The following is a 25,822-nucleotide window of genomic DNA, read 5'->3' on the forward strand; positions in this document are numbered from 1 at the left end:
GATAAAAGAAAAGAAAAAGAACTATGGAGCAGACAGTATGTTGCAAACAAACCAACCACAGAAAAGCAAATAATATGAAAGAAATAGTTTTGTCTATCCGTTCGTCAATCCGTTACAATCTTCTTTCGGCAGTATACACGAAAGATTTAATACTTTTTACACAACTTTTTGTTTGTTATTATGTTGCACTGTTGACAACTTTTCCGCCATTTCTATTTCACAGGAGTAATGACACTCCAGATTGATCATTTTTAGTATATGGTAGCCATGACACCTTACGCACGCTACGTCTGCTACGGGTAAGGGGGAAAAGTCCCTCAAGCAAAGTTGACTAGTTACTGTTTCTGCATTTTTATATATTTATACACCCCTGGCTTTCAAATGTTTTAGTTTGATCGTTCCTAATGACGGTTAATCCAGAAAAGCGCTTCTAACGTTCGGAATCTATAATGTGTTATTTTCATTTAGACATTATGTCGCAAGTCTTCTTACTTAGTACGATGTTTTGTCATTGTGTGTGTAATTGACAATAACATATCTCAACTTAGCTTTGCTTAATTTTTACAATATTATAATATATATGTTATAAAGACATACTGAGCATTAATATACCACTTTTGAAGGTATGTAACCACTAATTCGGGCCCGGTTAGAAAGAACATACAAGAAAGTAGTACATATTTTAAACAAAATAGTTCCTACGCATAGCTGTAACTTTGTCAATTAGTAAAATATTTTGGTGAATTCGGTATCAAATGAAAGCTTAAAAACCTGGAATCACTGTAGGAGCCTTGTTGAAAGTTTATTTGGAATAATAAAAGACATATGAAATTGTAATAGGAGGGCACATTTGCCCTGTTGTTCAGATCAGAAGTACCTGTTTTTGTACTACCAAACTTTCGGGAACCAGTGCGCTCTAATATGCAATCAAAGGTATGTTGAATTTTTATACGCCCGTCAAATTTTTGACGGGACGTATTATGGTATACAAATATCCGGCGTCCGTCCGTCTGTCTGTCTGTCCGTCTGTCTGTCCGGCGTAAACATGTCGCACCGTAACTTGAGAATGACTTATCCAAATTTCATGAAACTTAATATAGTTGTTTCTTATGATGCTCAAACGATCTGTATACTTTTTGGTGAAAATAAGATTAAAACTTTTTGAGTTACGGGACTTAGTAACTAAAACAGGTGTGTGTTTTTTTTTTCACATGTCAAAAACAATTTATGATTATTGCTTAAAACTTTACACACTTCTTAGTTATATTAATCTTAAGATCTGTATACTTTTTGGTGATGATTCAAAATTTTATTTTAGAGATATTGAGTATTTTGTTAAAAAAGGGGGAGGGGTTTTTCACATGTCGCGCCGTATCTCAAAAACGATTTATGATTATTGCTTAAAATTTTACACAATTCTTAGTTATATTAATCTAAAGATCTGTATACTTTTTGGTTTTGATTCAAAATTTTGCTTTTGAGATAATGATTTTCTTTTTTTTTTAAAAGGGGGGGTTTTCACATGTCGCGCTGTATCTCAAAAACGATTTATGATTATTGCTTAAAATTTTACACACTTCTTAGTTATATCAATCTTAAGATCTGTATACTTTTTGGTTTTGATTCAAAATTTTATTTTAGAGATATTGAGTTTTTTGTAAAAAAAAAGTGGGTTTTCGCATGTCACGCCGTATGTCAGAAACTATGTATGCTTATTGCATAAAAATTCGCACACAAGACGACGGGCGTATCATGCGCTCATGGCGCAGCTGTTTATTCAGGATAAGGTAAAGTTTTGACATGAAATAACTGCAACTTTATTTAAGTTAAGACAAAGTAGCCATTAATGCTTGAAATTGCAGAATTTAACATAGAAAGCAATGGGGCTACGAATCAGTGGTTTTATTTCTATTGAACACTACTTCTTCCTATTGTTTGCTCAAAAGCTCCTATACTCCATAGGTTGTTTGTCATTATTAGTAGTTGTCTGTATTCAACCGTTATTTCGTACATTCGTCGTAGGAATTATGATACCTTGACAATTTTGGTCTACATTAGTATAATATTACAGTCTACATTGACACCAATCACAATTATAACACTCTTCAACTAGGATTGAAAATCCCTTTGTGTAACTGATCATTTTGATTTGACGAAAATTGAAATAAATTGATATTTACGAGATGTTCAAATTTCGATGATAATGTAAAGTTACTTTACACTTTCAAGTTAAATTAAATTTAATGAAACATCTAGAACCTGTACAATTTCGTCTTCTGTACATGTAGAAAATCTTAATCCAATCGACAAAGTAGCTTGTAAGTTTAAGGTAAAACAGAATATAACGTCAGATTATTGCATAGCGTATTTGCCAAAATGCTATTAGACAGGCTAAAGACCGTACGGTTGCCTATAATTGCTTGCATCCACTTCATTTGAACTTTCGCGGATAGTTGTCTCATTGGCAATCATACCAAATCTCCTTATTTTTATAACTAGAAAATTCTACCAATTGACATTTGCCATTAAGAAGATAGCACCGAAGATGCTATTCTCAACCGCAAATGAGTCTAAAGGGTCACCAGTCTAATTTATAAACTAGTACCTCATGCACAACTGACCCACATTACAATAAGATGTTCGTTGACAACCAAAAACCTTTGGTGTGTGATCTGATGTAGTCGTCGATATACTTTTGAAAGATGACTATTGCATAAATTTTTAGTTTGTTTACTTTGTAGTATTTAGTTCAGGTTGTTTTGGGGTCTGCGTTTCTTATTTCTGAGCCTCCTCATGGGGTTTTTGATGATGTGATTACTTGGCCGTTTTTATAGTGATTATTTGATAACCAGACTAAATATTTCATGATAATTTGATTATTTGATAATGTAGGACTGTATTTTTGATTATTTGATTATCTTGTTTAAAAAATAATTAATGATCAAGTGATTATATTGGCAAACAAATTGTGATTATATGATTACATGGACACCCCCATGAGGTGCCTCATTTCTATTTACGCGTATTGTATGCGGTTTTTTCCCCTAGTTTTTAAGTGTTCGTCTTTATTGTCACCAGGACTGAATTTTCCTTCTTCTGGACAGTGGCCTCAGTTTTGTACTTTTTTTTTAATAAATGTTACTTCATTTGGATCTGACTGACTAATTTTTAAGTCTTAAAAATGTATATGGAAATGATTGTAAGAAAGTCTCCCAAACTGTTGATTGATAGGCAATTTATTGGTTTTTACTGGTGATAGTCTGGCTATCAAGGACAATGGCAAGTTCGGGATATTTTTTTGGGATAAGATATATAATTTTGCTACATTCATGTCTGTGTTTTTGAGTCAACATTTTTCTAATTCGGAATACTATACTTATCTTTTAATATCGTATGAAAAATGGCGAGCGATGTTCCCAATATCTCATAAAAGTCCAAACCAAACCTTATGTATTCTTGTCAATACATAATTATTTGATTTCCGCGCCATACTTTTTAACGACTAACTTCAAGAGAGTGACGGTAACTTTCATAGACTTTTCGGTACTGCCATGTCAAAAACATGTGTTCATGTATGTATTTGTAACTACTTAGCTAACATATATATGTTAACTGAGGGTTGAAACTGGACTAGGATTTAGCTTCCAAGTACTGCAAGTTCTATAAGATCGGTAAATAATAGTTATAATATCCATTATAGTGAAAACAATCATGAAAATAATAATAACTTTATTTAAATAGGGCGACTCAATTAGAATTTACTAATCTACCTCGAGGCATCCATAGGATAACATACAGAACAAGTATGTCAAAGATACCCATACAAAACCAGGTTCAACCCACCATTTTTTTCTTAAAATATCCTGTATACCAAGTCAGGAAAATGGCCATTGTTATATTATAGTTCGTTTCTGTGTGTGTTACATTTTAATGTTGTGTTTCTGTTGTGTCGTAGTTCTCCTCTTATATTTCATGTGTTTCCCTCAGTTTTAGTTTGTACCCGGATTTGTTTTTTTCTCACTCGATTTATGAATTTAGAACAGCGGTATACTACTGTTTATTAAACACATAATACAAGCATTTACGTTAAAAAATTATCTGTAAAACAGACAAAATAAACTGCTTCGCTGAGCGCAGCTGGATACGCCCGCAGAGGTCCAACCCTGAACAGTTGGGGCAAAAATGGACACAATATTCAAGCTTGATACAGGTCTGAATTTGGATTGTAATTAAATATTTGACATATTACAGGTTTCTGAATAAATGTAGTCAAAGAACTTGAAATTGTTTATATGAATTGAATTTATATTCAATTAAAAATTTCTTGCTGTTGTGCAATACACTGTGCTGTTGCGCAATACTTAGTAAATCTGTTGTCAGACTATAAACAAATAAAGTTCAATTAATTCTCAATGTCATATTAGAAATTTATGAAAATCAAAAGGGAGCTTACATCAATAGATATAAACAATTCACCAAAGTTTCATGAGAATTGCTGACAGCATTTTTGAGTTATTGTCCGAAAACTGGAAAATCCCCCCTTTTTTAATGAATAAAACCCCATAACTCAGAAATGTAAAATGTAAAATTTATAAAATTCTAAAGGGAGCTTACTTAAATAGATATAAACAATTCACCATAGTTTCATAAGAAATGCTGAAAGCAGTTTTGAGTTTTTGTCAGAAAACTGGAAAATCCCCCTTTTTTATGAATAAAACCCTGTAACTCGGAAACGTAAAATCTAAAATTTATAAAAATCAAAAGGGAGCTCATGACAATAGATATAAACAATTCACCACAATTTCTTGCAAGTTGGTGAAAGCATTCTTGAGTTATTGTCCGAAAACTGGAAATGCCCCTTTTTTTAATGAATAAAACCCCATAACTCAGAAACGTAGAATTCAAAATTTATAAAAAACGAAAGGGAGCTCACGTCAATAGATATAAACATCACCAAAGTTTTATGCAAATTGGTTAAAGCGTTTATGAGTTAATGTCCGACATGTTGACGACGGACGGACAGACGGACGGACGGACAGACGGACAGACGGACAACGGTATACCATAATACGTCCCGTAAACGGGCGTATAAAAACACAATGCATACTACACAAACATTAAAAAGACAAAAGAGAGTTGTCACATATTACTTACAATAAAAAAATCTACTTATTTTCTTTTAAAAGTACCAAGACTTTCAGTGGTTTTTGATTGCTTCCTTTTTTTCTTCGCGTCCTTTTATAACCTTTTATAGGTGCTTTATATGTTGAATTAAATGAGTAGAATTTTTTTTAAAATCGATTGTTTAGTCATTTATTTGTGTTAACAAAATATAATACATGCAATCTAAAATAAATCATCAAAGATGCCAGGCTTATAATTTGGCACGTCAGACGCGCGTTTCATCTACACAAGACTGTTCATCAGAGAATCTACTAAGGGCGAAAACAGTAAGTCGAAGAAAGACATTAAATACCATGACCAAACAAAAGCACAGTCCAAAAACATTACAATGAAAACTAAAGAATAAACCGATGAACTCCGAAGCTCAGAAAGGATGCGCATTGTCCCTTTCACCAGTGGCATAGGGCGACTCTCGGGCGCGTTCGATTCGATAATGTCATCAATATGGGAAAAGAATACAATTGTGGATAAATGGTACATATCCACAAACAAGATTATTGTCTATATAATACAAGTCTATTCGCTTCGTAGTGTAGAATAACGTCAAATGTTACTTCCTACATACCACTGTTCATAGATTAAAACCATTTAAGTGTATATGAAATCTTGATTGAAAATTATCCAGTGTAAAGTTCCTATCTTTTGTTTATTTTCAATGGAATACCATTCTTGGCACGAATTATTCCTCCAGATTCAATTTCAACGGGTATCTGAAAAGTAAAACGACTAATTATTATGAACAGAAACAACTGTAATGTTAAAGAGATATTTTGCTTAAAATACGAGTTAATCCACTATTCATCTGGCATTCATCTGGCTACAACAGCCTTTGTCAGGATTTAAAGCAGCAATGAGAAAATGGATGATGTAGTAAATGTTGTATAGAGTGTATACTTAGAATGGAACGATAACAATCCTGTGGCATAATGTGCGATTTCAAATATGAGTCTCCAATATATATGAGCTCTCTAATGTTCCACTTGCCTGTTCAGGTTCAGTGTCATAACAAATAGAACATTAAAGAATGTACAATCACAATTAGTTCACAAAACCTCTAAATCCCGGAAATCATAGACAATGACATCAAAATATATTTATAGGTTCCATATATGGGTCATTTTAAAAAAATGTCGAATTTTGAAAATGTAAAATTGAATTAAAGTTACTAATTCAAACAACCCTCGTCAAAAGAAAATCAAAACAAAAAGATGCAATCTTGATAATGTCATACAAGAATATATTGAAACATTTTTTGATAGGTGTTGCAATATTTTGCCTCTCCTGTTACCATGTTCAAAAGAAATTTCTGGTTATTAAGAAAAGGTTTCGATAAAATTTTAAGCTTGTTTTTTGTAGCCAATAAGATGGTTTTCAATTGTAAAAACTTCTATATATATTTATTCTGTGAAATGATAGATTATTTGTCAATTTTCCATGTTGTACTGAAAAATGCCTCTAAAAATTGGTTTTTTAAAGGTTATGAAAATTACCACCAGTAACGCAAATCTAAGATAGCAATTCATAATGTTCAGCATTTTTTCTCTCTTTTTAATAAACCAAACATAAAGTAATTGCCTCGCATGTTGGTTTACTTTTATCTTTATTTAATTGGTAACAGGAACGTACGTTAATGATATACCATGCACCATATTAAGTTCTATCCTGTTACCTTTTTGTCTATCCTGTTACCGATATCAGTATTGCATCTGTAAATGCTAATTTGCGAAGATTAAGACGTTATAGCCTTTAGATGAGTTCAAACAACGAAACATTTCATTATGTGTACAACTATATGTAATTATAAACTTTTTAATGACATTTCTGTCTACTATTGCTATCCTGTTACTGTAACTATAGCAACCATAACAACCATAGCAACAGGATAGACATAACAGAATAGACAAATTTCTTCAATTTTGAATGCTGTTGTGAAATAACTTTTCCCTTTGATGAAGTGATAATGTTTTGCTGTTGTGATTTCGGTTTCCAACACGTTGTTGCACTTTTTACATGTATAATATTGGTGTAATATATAAATGTGTTGGTAACAGCATAGACATGACAAAAGGGAACCCACTACTTTTGTTCACTAAATGTTTTGAAATTTCTATTCTCTACACTGTTATACAAGAAACGTGCTGTGTTTAATGTTTGGGTTACTTTGTGGTTTTGAAATCAACACTGACTAGTTCAATATTCATAGGGAGAACAATTTAACGGTTGATTTAAGTAGCGGTAACAGGATGGACATGAACTTCATATACGCTGATTGAATTTAGTTTGTAGAAAAAATGTTACATATAATAATAAAGAAGCTGCGATTTTTCGTTAGAGTTATTATTAACATTATGAAAAAGTCCCTTTTGCAGATATCAAGTCAATCGGAAAATAGAAAAAAAAAAATTTGAAATGTGTTACCCTGACGCTGTACGCACATAAATTACGCAAAAATCGGACTTAAATATATTTTAATCTTACCAAAATAGATCTAAATAGTGTTTATTATCAATGTTCTGTCTACAAACTTTCATTTAAACACTTACAACTGCATTTTCAATTAGAAATTAAAAAAAAATAGCATAAGTGTACTAAAAATTCGACATTTTTGAAAATTACCCATATAACGAATGAGTAGTTGATATCAGCTCGAGTTATTGCTTTGGCGAGTTTATTGTTACTATTTAGATTAAATAAAGAAAGATAATATCAAGCGATATGCAATTCTCACGGAGTTGTGAAATCTATTTCTGTCATGGTAAACATTGTATTTGTGTTAAATAGAATTGTATAACACTATGACGTCATATTCCTGTTCTTGCGTCAAGCTTTAACATCAGATATTTTGAAATTTTTGTGTACACTACAGAATGTAATGAAATTTGAGAAAAAAAAATTTTTAAAGTGTTAAATGTTTAGTATATTTTTGAACGAATCAGATATCTCTATTTATGATTCTCGATAATCAAATTAACGATTGTTTTGTATCATTTATTCGTCTCGCATTCCGTACAATGTGATACGAAAAATATTTTTTCATGCAAGAAATAGATTAATTAATTGATTGGTTGTTGTTTAACGGCACTTTCAACACTAGTGTGCTATTTCGTGGCGGACAGTTTTTATTGGTGGAGAAAGCCGGAGTTCCCTGAGGGAATCACAAGAAATAGATATCAGGCCACAACCATAAAGGAAATAAAATCAAGACACTGTTGAATAATACCGTATCAAAGAATTCATGTAATAGACTATTTTCATATTACCGACTTTTGACTCCGGATTATATAATTTGTCGACTGGTTACCTTGGACATCATGGTACCAAGTCAGGTAAGAGCAAGCTAAAGAAGTAAAACCAAGCGTTCAATCGGTACAATTTTTGGGGAAAATTACTCGCTTAACATTCTTTTTTCACTACAAAATCATCGGAAAACAGTAAACTTTCCCCTCAAATTACACCGATTATATGTTTGATTTTACTTATTTTGGTTGCTCTTACTTGACCGAGTACCATGATGTCCAAGGTAACCAGTCGACAAATTATATAATCCGGAGTCAAAAGTCGGTAATATGAAAATAGTCTATTGAAGACAAAAATGCTCTTTTCGAAAAAAATTATTATAACAATAATTGATCTTAAGTTATGACGTAATATTACTTGGTATTGATATGACTTACGACTTCCTTTTGTTGTTAGATTTTTTGCGATTTCAGCATAAAAAACTATAATAAGGAAATGCTTAAAACTGCGAATCTTTATCAACCCAATGTCGTACAATATTCACTCATTTTACAAGTTACTAATTGTACTTCTATATAAATTTGTTATCTTTATAAATGAAAAAAGGAAATATTTACTGGAAACCTCTGTGTGTAAATGATTTTTTTTTTTGCAAACAACGAAAAACAACCAAAAGACAAACAACAGTATACAAACATAGCAAAACATAGCATCGGAAACTAAAGCCGGATTTGTTTCAGGTGTTCCGGAAGGGTAGGCAGATTCTGCTCCACATGTGGCAACCGTTATCTTTTCAAAATTCCTGCAAGTTGAATCATACAGATGTACCGTAATAAGTCCTATTATTTGTAGTACAATCTGAAAGCAAATGACAGAAACTAGAATGTTTATTTAAAGGGTAAAACTATATTTAAACCTACCTCTGTCTTGTTACAAGGCGAAAAAGTAAACGTCTGTAGCATAAACATTAACGCCATTTTAGCTTCTAATAATGCCAATCGCATTCCAATACATATCCTTGGACCTATTCCAAATGGAACAAATGCATACTCTGGTCTTTTTGCTTTATTCTCTGCAGTGAATCTGCAATACGTGTACAGTAAACATCATCTTAATAGTAAAACATTAGGGCCATGACAATATGCTAATTATTGGGGTCACGTGTAAGTTTCATATGCCAGATAATCGCATTTTACAAATCAAATTAATATAATGTTTTAGTCTTTACTCAAATACGTGTTTTACGTTCTATATTAATAAATGCAAAATACAAAATCAGAACTTTCCATATTATATATTTCAAATATAAAAATGTATGTCATTTGATCGCATATATATGCAAGTATAACATTTCAAATGTATAAACCAATGCTAACTTTAAAAATTTAGGTACCTGTCAGGGTCAAATTTTTCCGGATCTGGCCAGTAAAGAGGATTTCTGTGTAAGGCATACACAGGTACAGAGATGTCAACATCTTTAGGAATATAAACACCTTTAACTGTTACGTCCTGCTTTCCTTCTCGTTGAAATCTATTTAAAATTTAAAACAAAACCAATCTTTACATTCCAATAACTTACTTCAGTAATTTGTCCTTAGTCTAGGTAACGATAAAAACCACATTAAACTATGATAACAATGGATGAATGAAAAACTTAACACTTTTTATTAAGATGACTTCAACATTTGCATGCTTCAAAGCTTGTATGTCATATGATAATAATTTACGAAGAATGAAATATGTGCTTCTTTATTAGCAAATACAACTTATATTATTTAAAAGAACGGCTATAAAAATATATAAACAACCAAAACCAAAACTGACAAACGTATAACTATTATTGGAAACTGAACAAATTCAAATAGGATCGAGTCGGATGATTTTGTTTGTTCTATTTCCCTTTTCACTAACAGGATAGGTAGAAAATGTCAAAAAGGCTACTTGGTGTTAATAATACATAAATAAAAAAGGATCATCAGAATCGTCCAAGATACCACAAAGTACAACATATCACATCAACCACCAACACTCGACTCCTCCGAAATAACCAGACAGAACAGCGAACAACACTTGATCAAGGTAACGTGACTTAATTTGCATAGATTTCTCTACGGTTTGACTAACCTTGTTGCTGCACCATAGAGACGAAGTACCTCATTGAAAAATCTGTCCAAATATTCTAGTTTGGAAATGTCTTCCATCTGTGGTTTTTCCTAAAAATAAAAGATACATATATTTATGTTTAGTGTTAGAGGCTGCTAGTACCCTGAATCATTTATCTGAATATGATATGATATGTCTGTTGTGATTCGAGCGTCACTGATGAGTCTAATGTAGATGAAACGCTCGTCTGTCACGTAAAAAAAAGTTTGTTTTTTTCAAATGCTTGGTTCCTTGCATTTTGAAAATTAAAATGTAGAAGAACGTTTCACACATCTTTGAGAAGTTCATGAGACATTAATTTGTCAGATATCAAAATTGATACATTTAATTTTTAGTTCCTTTTTTAACTAAATGATTAACATATCCAATAACTATTTTCTATATTTGATCAAATGTGTGAATGTGGATAAGGTAGTGGCCTATATTTTAATTAGTTATCAAGTTGCCATTTTAGGTCCATTATGTCAATATAACATGTTTATGACATCATAATGCTTTTAAAACAAACAGTTCTGCCCTTAATCATCCAGGTTATATCATTTATTCATTTATTAACAAACATAAGTTTAAAGGATTAAAGGATTTAAAACAAGAATGTGTCCATAGTACACGGATGCCCTACTCGCACTGTCATTTTTTATGGTTAAATTGGGGTCAAAACTCTAATTTGGCATTACAATCAGAAAGATCATATCATAGGAAATATGTGTACTAAGTTTCAAGTTGATTGGACTTTATCTTCATCAAAAACTACCTTGACCAAAAACATTAACCTGAAGCGGGACAGTATCATTTTCTGTGTTCAGTGGACCGTGAAATTGGGGTAAAAAACTCTAATTTGGCATTAAAATTAGAAAGATCATATCATAGGAAACATGTGTACTAAGTTTCAAGTTGATTGAACTTCATCAAAACGTAACTACTTTGACCAAAAACTTTAACCTGAAGCGGGACAGACGGACGGACTGACGAACGGACGACGCACAGACCAAAAAATCCGAAAGCCACTAAGTGGGGCATAAAAATGATGCAATTTTATTGATAATGACCATTAATTCTCCTCCACCCTTACTTGCTCAGGTCTTAGTAAAAATATTTTTTTCCGATTGGGAAAATTCATATAAGAACTTTGCAAACCTATTCCACTGTTGTTCACATTGGCGAATGGCCGAACAGTTTAAAATAAGTTAAAAATGTGTTGTTTTTTTTTTATTTTTGAAAATATGACATCCAACAAAATCAAATCAAGAGTGCTGTAGAGGACCGTTCATACATATCTTTCAACTTTTGACAACAGAAAATAAAAATTTATTTCAAATATAATTCATTTTTGTTATTGTTTACCACCTCCGCTGCTCTGTTTGTCATCCTTTCAAATAAGATCAGGATCTTTGCAGAGGCTCTCGAAATCAATCAAGTAAAATTTGAAACATTTTCCCTAACGTTTTTCTTCAATAGAATATTTTATATATATATATATAATATCGTTTTAAAGACAAATAATTCGACAAAACAAATAGCTTTTGTCCATGTCTTCAGTGTGGATATTTCCCAAAATGAAATAGATAGAACATGACAAACCTTAAGTTCTCCCTTGTATAGTGTAAAATTACTAATATCCATGTAAGTTAATATGAAATACATCAAAAAGCAGGGTACATAACTTATAATCACCATAATAGAATACTATAAAATTATATGAGAGAAAACTAATTGTTTTCAGATTTCATTTTCCAAAAAAAAGATGCAAAAGGGGAAGGCAATTTCTAGTTTCGAGCTTTTATGTACATATACAATTGCAGCAATATAAGATGAAGAACAGTTCTTTATAAGCTTATCAATGCCAATCGCATTAACGGAATGAAATAAAACATGATATTATTGGTACGTCAGAGGCTTGATTTACCTTCATAAGGAACGATCAAACCCAGACATGTTAAAAGCCAGTGATGTATAAATTGTCGAATGCAATACTTAAGGAACTATATCCTAAACTGACCAAAAAAAGGAATAGCTAAACTCATCTAAGGTCAACTTTGACTTTCTTAGTTTCTTAAAAATATCTAAATTTATTAAAGGGAATTACAAAAGATATGTCGTTAATGACGTTAGTCCATTAAATGTTTGAATTAATTGATATGATCTTATCAGCCATAAAACGAATCGATCAACATGTGCAATACTGATGACGTCATCATGTTGATATTTATGCAGCTTGTTGTCCCGGTTCCATAGATAGAAAACAAATCCGTACAGGCTAATACAGCATATATACTTTCGGTTGCAATTAATTACGTCTCCAAGGTGTTTGACATCTTTTGAATCACAAGGTTAATTTTAGTCATAAATTATGTTCTATATTTTGTTACGATTTGTTTATGTTGGAATTATTTCACAGACTTTCCCAGAAGAACTTTCGATTAATATCAGTTCCATTTTAGTAAACCGACCACTAGAACGTAGAAGATATTTAAGAATTAAGTGGTTAAAGTCTGTTCATTATCAGCTAGCAATACTACTTGTAATAGTTAAGCAATGTGTTTTTTTTACTGAACACATGCTTAATCAATACCTACACCATGAAGAACATTATCTATTTCCTCGATACATTTGTCTTGGACATCTTGGTTAGTTGCTAGACAATAACAGGCAAAGGATAAGGTATTAGCTGTTGTGTCATAACCAGCAATGAAAAAAGTCACAGCATTTTCTATCAATTCCATATTGTTTAATCCTGTAAAAAATATTATTACACTGCGTGAGTTTTCACAGGTTCTGAATCGAATACATATTTACTTACAACAAATGTAATATTAAGAAACAGAAAAAGAAAGCTTCTATATTAATTAATTTGAATCACATTATAACGTAATTCGAATATATCGGAATTTTGCATTTAAGAGAACAAATTCAAGAAGACTGGTAAGAACATTCGTATCATCTAGAATTTTTGAGGCATTTCCTACGATTTTGACAATAGTTGCAAAGAGGATCAAAGTATGTTTTTGTTTATGTTTCAAACAAATACAAGAAGGGAATATTGAATAGTAATCCGTTATAAGCAGTCAGTGCGGGTAATTTTCATCAAAGAATGATCTTTTTTTTTGTATACAGATACAACATGTTTTAACAAGAAACCAAACTACAAGGTCAACGCAAAGAGGCGGGAAGTCTATAAAACCTGACAAAACCATAGATGATTTACATCATTCTTTTTTAGTCTATGATAACATCAAATAGAACAAGAAAACTCGCCAATATACTATTATTAAGCTATTTTTACAAACGCTTACTTCCGATTTTGTATTTATGTTTCTATCGGGGTTACATGCACATCCGCAATCTTTGGGATGATGTCGATTGTTCATTAGGTGGCGTCTTATTCCAACAAGCGCATGAAACGCTCATTCTTTTGATCGATAAATGTACTGTTTATTGTTTCCTATAGAACTTTTGTAATCCGGATATTCTTTTCAGTATGTTAAAAATCTATTTTGAGGCTTAAGATATAATCGCTGGTACTGAATTTCGTAGCTACAAATGTAATGCCGCTTTAAGTTCACTCAAAAGGATTTAGACATATGTCTTATTGCTGATGTGGGTATTGCTTATTAAAGAACAAGAAATTGAACGTAATGTTTGTCAAAGTATACATGCATTCGTTATTTGACATCGACGAAAAATTCCATGTTCTAAGAATATACTATAAAGCGTCATCGAACAGAAGAAAGTGGCAACCCAACAGTTAACAGTAGCTTACAACTCATGATATCATGTACCAGATTAGATATCAAAACATTCATCCTTAATACAGAAGCTGGGTAATCCTATCAAATTCCATGTCCAGTGGGTTTGAACAAAATTAAAATTATCGACAAATAGGAAGTAACTGCCTAACACATCCGAACATGACTAACACCATACAACTTAACATTATAAGCTTCCAGACGAAATTTCAAAGCATATTGTAGCGATGAATTCCATTCTCGCTAGGTAAAACAGAAATAAACCAAAGAGAGGCGAAAGATATCAAAGGGACATTCAAACTCATAAGTAGAAAATAAACTGACAACAGACAAACAATAGTACACAAAAAACAACATAGAAAATTAAAGACTGAGCAACACGTACCCCACCAAAAACTGGGGGTGATCTCAGGTGCTCCGGAAGGGTAAGCAGACCCTGTTCCACATGTTGCGCCCGTCGTGTTGCTCATGCTAGTACAAACCCGGTAATAAGTCTAATTCGGTAGGTCACTGTCGGGAAATGGAGGCGGGATTGTAGTTACGACATTAGGAATATATCCGCTATCATCTGTGAAACGAATATTTCATAACGGTCAACCAACTCGTAATGGCGTCCGTAAAATTTACGAAGGGATGATTTCAACTTCACCACTTAGTACACTTGGTATAATAGCTTCTTTGTGAGCAGCAACCTTCTATCAAGGAAATCATGATAGGAAATACAAGCCCTGGAATATCGTATCAACTGGGAGATATATTCTCCGTATGCAGGCGCTGCTGGAATGTTGCTACATAGAAATGGAAAGTTCACATTAGGGAAGCTGAAATTATCTCTTTTGTCGTAAAGCTTTGTTTTCCACCGACCCTCATTACTAATTTTTAGATGTAAGTCAAGTCAAAGTATCATCAAACAGGATGTCACTGCCCAACAGATATGAAAATCGTATTGCCTCACATCATTATTAAATTCCAGATTAAATATCAGATCAGTCTTTAAGACAGAAACTGATTTTTCTGTAACAAAAACATGTAGGGACACTAGGACGGAAGGAAAATGCCATTACAATACCCCATCCATTTTGTGAGTGGGTGCATTATTTAAAAAAGGCTCAACGAGCCTTACCTCTGTTTTTGAACTCTTTCAGATCACCTGTCGTAAAGTACGCAGACGGATTTTCATCACGGCGAGCTGTTACCATCAGCTGCAGAAAATCGTTGTAAACCTAAAAAACATAAAAACAATTGTTCAGAGAATTATTGAAGTATTTTCGCCGTATAAATCATAATATTTAACAAAAAGAAGAAGAAAAGATATGCAAAAGATTACGCTGAAATAAATGAGTGGGTAACAATGTTAAGTGTATGAGTTAAATTTAACACACCTCTTGTCCTTTTTTTCTTATTTCAATTGCAGAATCTACAACCGATTTAAAGAACTCTCCAACTTCTTTACCCGCAAAACGCACCGTGAACCAATTTTTCACAAACGGAAACATCACTGAAATGAAAAATATATACATGCCATACAAACATTATAACAGACTGAAAATGATCAAATCGAAAGGCAAACATTTGTTTGAAGTGTGCTAAATAAAAAAAAACTAAACACGAAAATATAATTAAATCGAAATGCATGTCTTATAAAACGATAGAACTTTAAAATGTGCATGCTTTTTGTAGTGATACTTTTGTGCACTTTTTATGGTATTTTTTTCTGTGTTATTTGATAATTTTCATTTAAAAGTTCAAGCAAAAATACAACAAAAGCTATGATTTATATGCACACAAAATGTGTTTCTAGAATAACTTCTTCAGGTACACTCGTTACCATATTTTAATAGGGTCAAACTATAAACGCTTGAGAGCATGAAAACAAACATTGCTAAAGTACAGAAGACTACCCGTCGAACGTCAACTTTCCTTTGGATAGTGGCAACCTTAGTTTTGGTAAAATTTCATAGTTTTATCAAATGCAAATGTATCTTGTATATATCGATATCGAAACAATGTCTAAAGGGCGGATAGTACTATAGGAAACTACAAATAAGGTTTAATTTGCTAATTTAGCATTTAGAAATCTGGAATATTCTGGACAATACTGTTCATAATACAATACATACATATATAATAATTACAATCTGTAATACATGGAATGAACATCAACAGGTAAAGCCAAATACTAGAGACTGTTCTGGTCATCGAAAACAGAACAACCACATAGCTCAAGGACAACTTTTACTAAGTTTGTTGAAATTTGTACGCGATACATTTCAGTTAAAAATGCCTACTTTCGTATGGTTTCGACTTTTACAAAGCTAACTTTTGCATATTTAAAATGATATACCGTAAACTAAAATGACTTACTTATGATAAGAAGTTGAGGTTTAAATATCAGTCCAAGAGCTGCTTGTTTTGCGTGCTTTACGAATGCGTTATTTGGATCTTTCTTTGAGTTAACGTCTATACCAAAGGCAGTACTAGCAATGACATCCATGGTGTAAGCTCCACATACTCTAAAAACATTTTTAATAGATATCAACCTAACACTTGACAAATGTGAGTCTTTACTGTTGTTTTTCACCTCTCGAAGCAAACGTTTGCACCGCGGCATTACCGTCTTAATTCTAAAATAAGGAAAGCTAGACCTGTCCTCGCGCTAATTCAATCGCTACAAAAGTAAAACAAAATGCGTTTTGTCCGTTTCTGATGCTAATCATTATATTCGAACTAATTTTAAAAGGAACATTTAAATAGGCTTGACGGATTCAAACAAGGACAATCATAATATAATGTTTCCCTCGGTTTTAGTTTGTTACCCGGATTTGATTTTGCTTAATCGAATTATGACTATTGAACAGCGGTATACTACTTTTATCTTTATTTATAATATAGACCGACTACAGTGGCGAATCAAGGGGGTCCAGTGGTTTACCCCCCCCCCCCCCCCCCCCTTCCCAACCCACCACCCCTTTTTTGATTGACAAGTGATCCTTTTGTGTGATTAATAAGCTAAAGCCTTAAATAGACTTTGAACATGTACAATGAATTTTTTTAAAATGAACAGATCTATGAAATCTCTACCACAACCGTATGTATACATGTTATTTAAAAATGTAGAGCAAAACATGTAAGGGAACAAATTAAGATTAAACAAAACAAATGTTATGGAATAATTTTCAAATCTAAGACCTTACGAATACCTGGTCATTAGGAAAATATGTATTATGTTTTAACCAAAATGAATTTGAATGTTGTACAGAAAACAGGGCTGTAGAGAGGATTTTCTTATGTACTGGTCACCTTTCCTTTAATGAAAGCATGTCTTACTCTTTCATGTCAACTAGTTCTCCTTGTTCACTGTGTTGTTCAATGTTTTCAACAAGATCAGTGCAACACCTTTGTATTTTTGGGACCATCTGAAATATTAAAAGTACAATCTTCAATTGTCGGTGTTTTTTTTTAATATATGACACATATATACTAATCTGAAATCTGTATTTGTAGATGAGTACTGCGATTATTAGAATTAAGAACATGCATTTTTCGAAGGACCAGGAATAATGAGACCTGGATACAATCTCATCTATATAAGATTTTTATCTTATTTGACAATTGTATAATTTAATGATACTATCAATTTCATAAATTAAGAAAACTGCTGTTTATTGAAACACATTTAATCGGATATATCTGCGTCTCAACTTACTCGCAACATGTGTTCGCAGTCATAGATTTTTCGATACCAGAATAGTCGTATAATCTATGAAATAATCTATTGTATTACCAAATTAAACCATTACCAGTTTTAATTTCCCGGATGAAAAGGTAGGGGATATTGTACTGCGGAGAAATTTCCAATGATTATCATAGGCAGCACCAACACCACAAGCATTCTCTTTGGCCATTTTAAATGGAATCTGAAAACAAAAACAGGACTAGTAATATAGATATTTTCATTCTGATTCATACGTTTTATAGTGATAGAATAAATAATATCTTATATAATTTGTATGTCTCTTTTTTCTTATATACCTCTTTACGTGTTTCAGTTTTTATACAGACTTTCAAAGGTTTGGCTTGGAGTGTTTCTGATAATGAAAAATACAGAAAAGCGTTTCGGAAGCATAAAATTTATAAAATAATATTTCGACAATAAATGAGAAACAACTATGGCAGATAGCAACCAAGGGCAACCACTGAATTTCTCGTTTTAGGACCTTCAAATCTGTATATCAGTTGTTTACATGCATCATAACACGGCAAAATTAATTTTTGTCTAACAATACCTCTAAATAATAATCGCTGATTGGTAGAGAAATTGACCAGAAATAAAATGTTGCGATTCTTTATATGTATTGGTTGTTTTCTCTTTCAAACACATCCCACTTCTTTTGCTTATTTTAAAATTCTACAACTGTATGTCCTGATGTTTTTCACATCCTCTCATCATTAATGTTTTGAAGCTTATATCAAAACGTTATTTGGAGTTTGGTCCCGTTTTCCTTTCAAAAACATTCACAATTTGTCTTCATGTGAAGCCTGTTTGCCTGTTATCAGACCACCAAAGTCATTTGCTTATAGGTTTTATCTAGGCATTTATATATATATATATATAATTATGGCTTCCTTAAATCGACAAATATTTTATCGTTTTCGTCGAGAAATTGTTTGTCGTACACCTCATTGTTTCTCAAATGATTCAATAATTCACGTCCAATTGCTTTACTCTTCTTGCTAAGCCTAGCTTTACCTCTGAACATAAAGTTGAAGGTGAATATAGAAAGACGCATCCTACAAAGAGTTTTGCTTTTATCAGAATATGATATCAAACTTACCGATCTATTTGTAAAATTTGAGAAGTCTTTAATGAAAATCTCCTTCAACATTTCTGGATCAGATACTAACAAAATTGGCAAGTGACCTTGATATATTCTGAAAAATTATAGTACAAATCTTACAGAAAGACTCAACTCGTGATTGGTTTCATATTTGTTTGATGTTTATAAAAGATCAAAGGAAGAGGCTTACTCATGAACATTTTAAAAATATAACTTACAATAATTTTCAATTGTACGATTATTTGTGAAAAAAAGTCATAGGTCTGCATGTGTATGTATAAATCTTATTTAAATATGTGATATCTAAAAATATTTATGAATTTCGCTTCATTTGAAAGTTACTTCTGAAATATAGATACGTTTTATAATCTAAAAAAGGCGAAAGATTCTAAAGGCTAATCAAAATTCACAAGTCGAAGAGAAACCGACGGCAAAAAAAAAAGAGGGGCGAAAGATACCAGAGGGACATTCAAACTCATAAATCGAAAATAAATTGACAAAGCCATGGCTAAAAAAGAAAAAGACAAACAGACAAACAATAAAACACAAAACACAACATAGAAAACTAGACTAAGCAACACGAACCCCACCAAAAACTGGGGGTGATCTCAGGTGCCGTGGAAGGGTAAGCAGATCCTGCTCCACATGTGGCACCCGTCGTGTTGCTCATGACAACGATCAGACTACACTACGCTACATAGATACTTAAGACTAAACATCATGAACCTCATAAAAAACTGAGGGTGGTCTAAGGTGACCCGAAAGGGTAAGTAGCTACAGACCACTATTTGGATTAATGGTGGTCTAAGGTGACCCCAAAGGGTTACTTGTTACAGCACACTTTTTGGATTGAGGGTGGTCTAAGGTGACCCGAAAGGGTAACTAGTTACAGCACACTTTTTGGATTGAAAGTGGTATAAGGTGATCCGAAAGGGTAAGTAGCTACAGGACACTATTTTGATTAAGGGTGGTCTAAGGTGACCCGAAAGGATAACTAGTTACAGCACACTTGTTGGATTGTTGGTGGTCTAAGGTGACCCGAAAGGGTAAGTATCTACAGCACACTATTTTGATTGGGGGTGGTCTAAGGTGACCTGAAAGGTAACTAGCTACAGTACACCTTTTGGATTGAAGGTGGTCTAAGGTGACCCGAAAGGGTAAGTAGCTACAACACACTATTTGGATTAAGCGTGGTCTAAGGTGACCCAAAAGGGTAACTAGTAACAGCACACTTTTTGGATTGAAGGTGGTCTAAGATGATCTAAAAGGGTAAGTAGCTACGGCACACTATTTTAATTGAGGGTGGTCTATGGTGACCCGAAAGGGTAACTAGTTACAGCACACTTTTAGGATTGAAGGTGGTCTAAAAGAGGGACGAAAGATACCAGAGGGACAGTCAAATTCATAGACCGAAAACAAACTGACAACGCCATGGCCAAAAATAAAAAGACAAACAGACAAATAATAGTACAGATGACACAACATAGAAAACTAAAGACTAAGCTACACGAACCCCACCAAAAACTAGGGGTGATCTCAGGTGCTCCGGAAGGGTAAGCAGATCCTGCTCCACATGTGGCACCCGTCGTGTTGCTTATGTTATTACAAATCCGGTAAATAGTCTTATTCGGTAAATCACATTCGTGAAAAGGGAAGGGTATTGTAGTTACGACATTAGGAATATATCCGATATCATCTGTGAAACGGTTATTCCATAGCGGTCAAACAACTCGTGATGGCGTCCGTAAGGTGACCCGAAAGGGTAAGTAGCTACAGCACACTATTTTGATTGAGAGTGGTCTAAGGTGACCCGAAAGGTAACTAGCTACAGTACACTTTTTGGATTGAAGGTGGTCTAAGGTGACCCGAAAAGGTAAGTAGCTACAGCACACTATTTGGATTGAGGGTGGTCTAAGGTGACCCGAAAGGGTAAGTAGCTTCTACACACTATTTGGATTAAAGATGGCCTAAGGTGACCCGAAAAGGTAAGTAGCTACAGCAAACTATTTTGATTGAGAGTGGTCTAAGCTGACCCGAAAGGGTAAGTAACTACACCACACTATTTGAATTCTGTCGTGTAACTCATTGTTGGTACAAATGCGTTTATACGTGTCATTCGGTAATGCCCAATCTCAGAAAAGAAGATGGAATTATGGCTACGACATTTTAAACATATATGTTGTCATCTGTTTCATTGATATTTCATACAGTAAACAAAATCATGAAGGCATCAGTAAATTTTCGACTGGATGAATTAAAGTTTACCACTAGAGACCCATAGTTCAAAGCTTCATAGTAAGCAGCATATCTCTTTCAAGGAAATCATCATAGGAAACTCGAGGTCTGGAATATCGTATCCGATTAAAGATATGTACAGCATATGCAGTCTCTGCTGGAATGTTGCTACACAGAAATTGAAATTTCAAAATTGGAAAGCTTAACTTATCTCTTGTCCTAAACGTTTGTTCTCAACCGAACCTCAAGGTAACATTCCGGATTACTTTGGCAATTTATAAATAACCTATCATGCTATTTCTAGATAATAAAAGGGTATTATAAGGCATATCAACCTTCAGTTTTATCATCAATTGAGTATCTACAAGGTTAGAGATTATACACAAAAAAGAAACTTACCCCACAACAGATCCATACGTTTTAACTAATTGTAGGTCTCCTTTTGCTATTCCCTATAAAATTAACAATCATGAAAGAAAAATTTTGAGTGAAATAATTTCGATTATGGCACAAAAAAAGTTTGGGTTTACTGTTTCATTTTGTTTTCAAACTAAACTTGATTTTTAAGAACTAGGAAATATCCTTCTCAACCAAGGCCAATGTAAATATTTTAATAAACTGAATTTGGTATCCAGCAACAATGTATATTCTTTTATATGTGTTGACCGATTTACACCCAACACCTGTTGTATACAAACAAATACTTCAGCAAAAACGGTGTTAGATTCAGAGAGGAATTGATCAATTCATGTCTTAATATCACTTGTTTTCTTAGGGTATTGTATTCAGAACTTTCACGTTTTAATCGATGGAGTGAAGTTTTCTAGCTGTCTAAACGGTATGTTTTTTCCCCTCTTTGTTTAGCGAGGCCAAACGGTGACCTCCATGCCATTTCGACTCGGGTTGATTGTTTTCTTATTGACAATCCTACCACATCTCATTATTTTTATCTAAATATAATAACATTTTATTAGAAATTATTATATATTGGGCATACTGAATATCTATCGAGTCCGTGTGTGTGATTGTGTGTGAACATATTTTAAGTCACTTGCAGTAGGAGAGTGCCAGATTTTCAAGTCCGCCAATACATTTTGAAAGTTCTTATTAAACCTTTTTAGAGCATAGAGAAGCTCTTCGTGGCTAATCATTTATTAGCACATACCTTTTTTTTTCTTGTGGACTTCTTGGTCCTTTTTCTTTCTTTTGTACTTCTATTGCTATTGAAAATCATATTCTTTTTTTTATCTTGTTTGTTGTTGTTTCTAATTTCTTTTTGTGCAATATGTCTCTCTATATCTCTGATGACTATCGTTCTCATATTGTATTCAAAACAAAATTTCATGACCAATAAATGATGAAAAAATAATAATTACATGCTTCATATAAAGAGGTAGGACGCCCAGGAAAGGTATCGGTTTCGGTCCTGGAATACCCAATCGCCTCCAAAGGCTTTGATACCATAACGAATACCTATAAATACCAATTACAATTTAACATATATAGATAACAACAATTTTGTCTTGTCAAGAGACAGATAGAATCAGATCCAGTTGATTTATGCTGGTTATTAAAAACATATTAGATTTAAATCTTGCATGTAAGAATTGTTTTAGAAATTAGGGCAATTTTAAGATAATATCCGGTAAATTTTGAATTTACCCTAAATTTCAGAATCAAATATTGTCCGTACTCCTTTATATACTAGTATCCAATGACGCAATCAGATGGTTTAAATTTATTATTATAGATTTATTCATTTATTTGGCCTCTTTGAATATTGCAAATAAAATGAATGAATAGTGCAACGTGCAGTTTCGTAGCTCAGCTGTTATTTTGCATTTTTCAGCTCCAGTAAGTACACGCCCATGCACTATTTAATGGTATAAGGTGGTTATGACTGAGTCAAGCAAAGTATTACAAAGTTACAATTATGGCTTTCTGTTGATGCTGTCCTAACATCGATCAGTAAAATTTATAAAATGTCCGAAATGACATGATAGTAAAAAAAACACATGGTGTTAAAGGCCGTACGTTGCCTATAATTGCTTACATCCACTTCATTTGAACTCTGGTGGATATTTGTCTCATTGGCAATCATACCACATCTCCTTATGTTTAACGTCAATGTGACACATGAAGCAAAAATGCACACATTAAGGTCATTTCACCGTCCTTGACAATGACACAAGAGTACACGCAATTTAACTAGCTCTAAATATATTTTACACATATTGATATTCGTCTATGTGGAAATTACAAATGAAATGATCTATAACATAAACATGTATTTCTAATCATTGGGTAAAGCATGCGTACTCACAAATATAAAGTAATGAGAACGATGATTACTGTCAGAACCCATCCTGGTACGGTAATGAATCCAAGAATATCCATTTGCCTTCCGTCCACTTTCCTTACTGCAAAATATATTATTTATAGTATACCGTATATGACTATTTATAGTATACCGTCTATGTTTATCTATATGAATACAGATATAACCTTAAAAGGTAATCAGTTACAGGTAAGGAGATTTGAAGTAAATATATATGAAAATCACTGCTATATTTATCTCATTTGTCCTTAAAAAGCTAAAAAATATAGGTGAATTACAAATTTTTTAAAACTAAAGGCTTAATCTATATTTCTATCTTTCGAGGGTTCATATATCACGAATTGATATGATTAAATTGATATAATGGAAATTTTGATCATTAAACCTGTGTAACTGTTCCAAACTAAATTTGCTACTCCCTCAGGCAAAGTTAACAATAGACGGGTTTCGTTATTCTGTATAGGGCCTTAATGTTTTCATGCTCTCGAAGAGATCCCATATGATTTTCAGGGCTTTTAACTACATAAAACTGTAAATCGAAATTGAACCAAACATTAACAATTATAACTGTTTTTAGATATTTTCCTCGATATCCTCTAGGCTTAATTGAATGATGTTTAATTGTTGTTTCGAACTACTAGTATTGTGAAATAGGTTGATTGATTGTTGGTTGCTTAAAGTCCAGTGTCAAATATTTCATGCATGTTCAGGACGAGAACAAATTAACAATAAATACAATAGGTAGGTGCTGTAATAGAGGCCGTTCGGAATAAAGGTCTGGGAAATTTTGACTGCCACTGAAATATTAAGATATAATGGATAAGGACATAAATTTTGCCTTGCAACAGCAAAGAGTTGTTGCAAGGGTTTTTAACTTGCAGAGAGTCTGACGCTCTCTTTACACGAGACATCAAATTGAACGTCCCCATTCTTACAGGGCGTGGCTTGTACATCCCGCACCGTCAAACGGACACCCCACGGTAAGGGTTTTACTGCCGATCGGAAGAAGACCAATGTGACCATATTTCTATTCCCTCAATCACCCTCTGGAGTTGTGAAATAGGTAGAACACTTTAACCGTGGTTTCATTTTATGCTGAAATGTACATAAATCCTGCAGAAGTTTATTAAATAACTTTTTGTTTGAAGTGGAAATTATTTTTACCTACATTAACTTGATTAACAAATTTTCAAGGTGTTTAAAATCATAAATTATCTGCTCTATAGAGTATTCAAAAGTTAGAATCATAACAATTTCGTCAAACTAAATGCACCGATATCTAATTTTCTAAACTACTTATAAACTGTTATACTTCGCATGCTATGTGTGGTATAAACATGCATCATGAATCCATGTCAAAATGAAAATACAAAAAAAACTTTACAAGCTTCACCATTTAAACAAATGTTATACAAACTTCTAACTTCATTTCAACAAGTCCGAATACATTATCTGATAATATAAAAATGCAAGGAATTGTTTGTTATGCAGTAAAATTAATACATGTTAAATTTGGAGTAGGGATGATCTCCCCTGTAATTGTTTCACTCACAAGGTCAAATTCTTGTTATTTCCTACGGATATTTGAAAATTAGAGAGGGTATAGATGGAGAATTACAGAATAGTGTATGCAGGCAAATAAACAATAGAGAAAAAATAGCGCCAAAAATATGAAGAAAAGAGAATAATGGAGTGCTATGATATAAAGAATAGAGAATAATGGAGTGCTATGATATAAAGAATAGAGAATAATGGAGTGCTATGATATAAAGAATAGAGAATTATGGGCAAAATTTATAAAGAAGGGAGAAAAATGGCCTAAAAAATAAGAGAATAAAGAAATTTAAGTACTCTCAATCCAGACCCTCATTAGAAAGCCTTTATCACACTGTTTAACAATTTCACACATTTCCACAAAATCAAAATGTTATTCATCGCTGTATGTTGCTGTTGAAGACATATTCATACAAAATTGCCAAGCTTACATGGTTTTTTCAAATTTTGCATCGAAGGACATCGCTAACCAAAATGAATTTATTTGTATCCAGAGTACAAGACATAGATTAACGTCTAATAGATTT

The 25,822-nt window shown here is 32.8% G+C and overlaps 1 protein-coding gene across 1 annotated transcript; it reads right to left on the reverse strand.

Moving 5' to 3' along the window:
* Positions 1 to 4,041: 4,041 nt before the first annotated feature.
* Positions 4,042 to 23,847, reverse strand: LOC127720136 (cytochrome P450 3A21-like). Its single transcript, XM_052226580.1, has 14 exons — positions 23,727 to 23,847; positions 22,780 to 22,876; positions 21,803 to 21,855; positions 19,166 to 19,262; positions 18,131 to 18,247; positions 17,658 to 17,746; positions 16,695 to 16,843; positions 15,713 to 15,828; positions 15,454 to 15,553; positions 13,161 to 13,318; positions 10,546 to 10,634; positions 9,815 to 9,952; positions 9,342 to 9,504; positions 4,042 to 5,894 (listed from the first exon to the last, which is right to left on the reverse strand). Exons 1-14 carry the CDS (start codon positions 23,798 to 23,800, stop codon positions 5,820 to 5,822), a joined length of 1,515 nt encoding a protein of 504 aa, XP_052082540.1. The 5' UTR covers positions 23,801 to 23,847; the 3' UTR covers positions 4,042 to 5,819.
* Between the last annotated feature and the right edge of the window lie 1,975 nt (positions 23,848 to 25,822).

Source organism: Mytilus californianus, unplaced genomic scaffold, assembly GCF_021869535.1.
Source record: "Mytilus californianus isolate M0D057914Y unplaced genomic scaffold, xbMytCali1.0.p SCAF_11, whole genome shotgun sequence".
Lineage (NCBI taxonomy): Eukaryota > Metazoa > Mollusca > Bivalvia > Mytilida > Mytilidae > Mytilus > Mytilus californianus.

What these genes read in the sequence shown, in the direction of transcription:
- LOC127720136 (XM_052226580.1), bottom strand. Translation starts at nt 23,800, where the DNA reads ATGGATATTCTTGGATTCATTACCGTACCAGGATGGGTTCTGACAGTA. An exon ending in CATCCGGGAAATTAAAACTG is followed by an intron (nt 17,747 to 18,130) that starts GTAATGGTTTAA and finishes TTAATATTTCAG; the next exon opens with ATGGTCCCAAAAATACAAAG. An exon ending in GAACTAGTTGACATGAAAGA is followed by an intron (nt 16,844 to 17,657) that starts GTAAGACATGCT and finishes AAATGTTTTTAG; the next exon opens with AGTATGTGGAGCTTACACCA.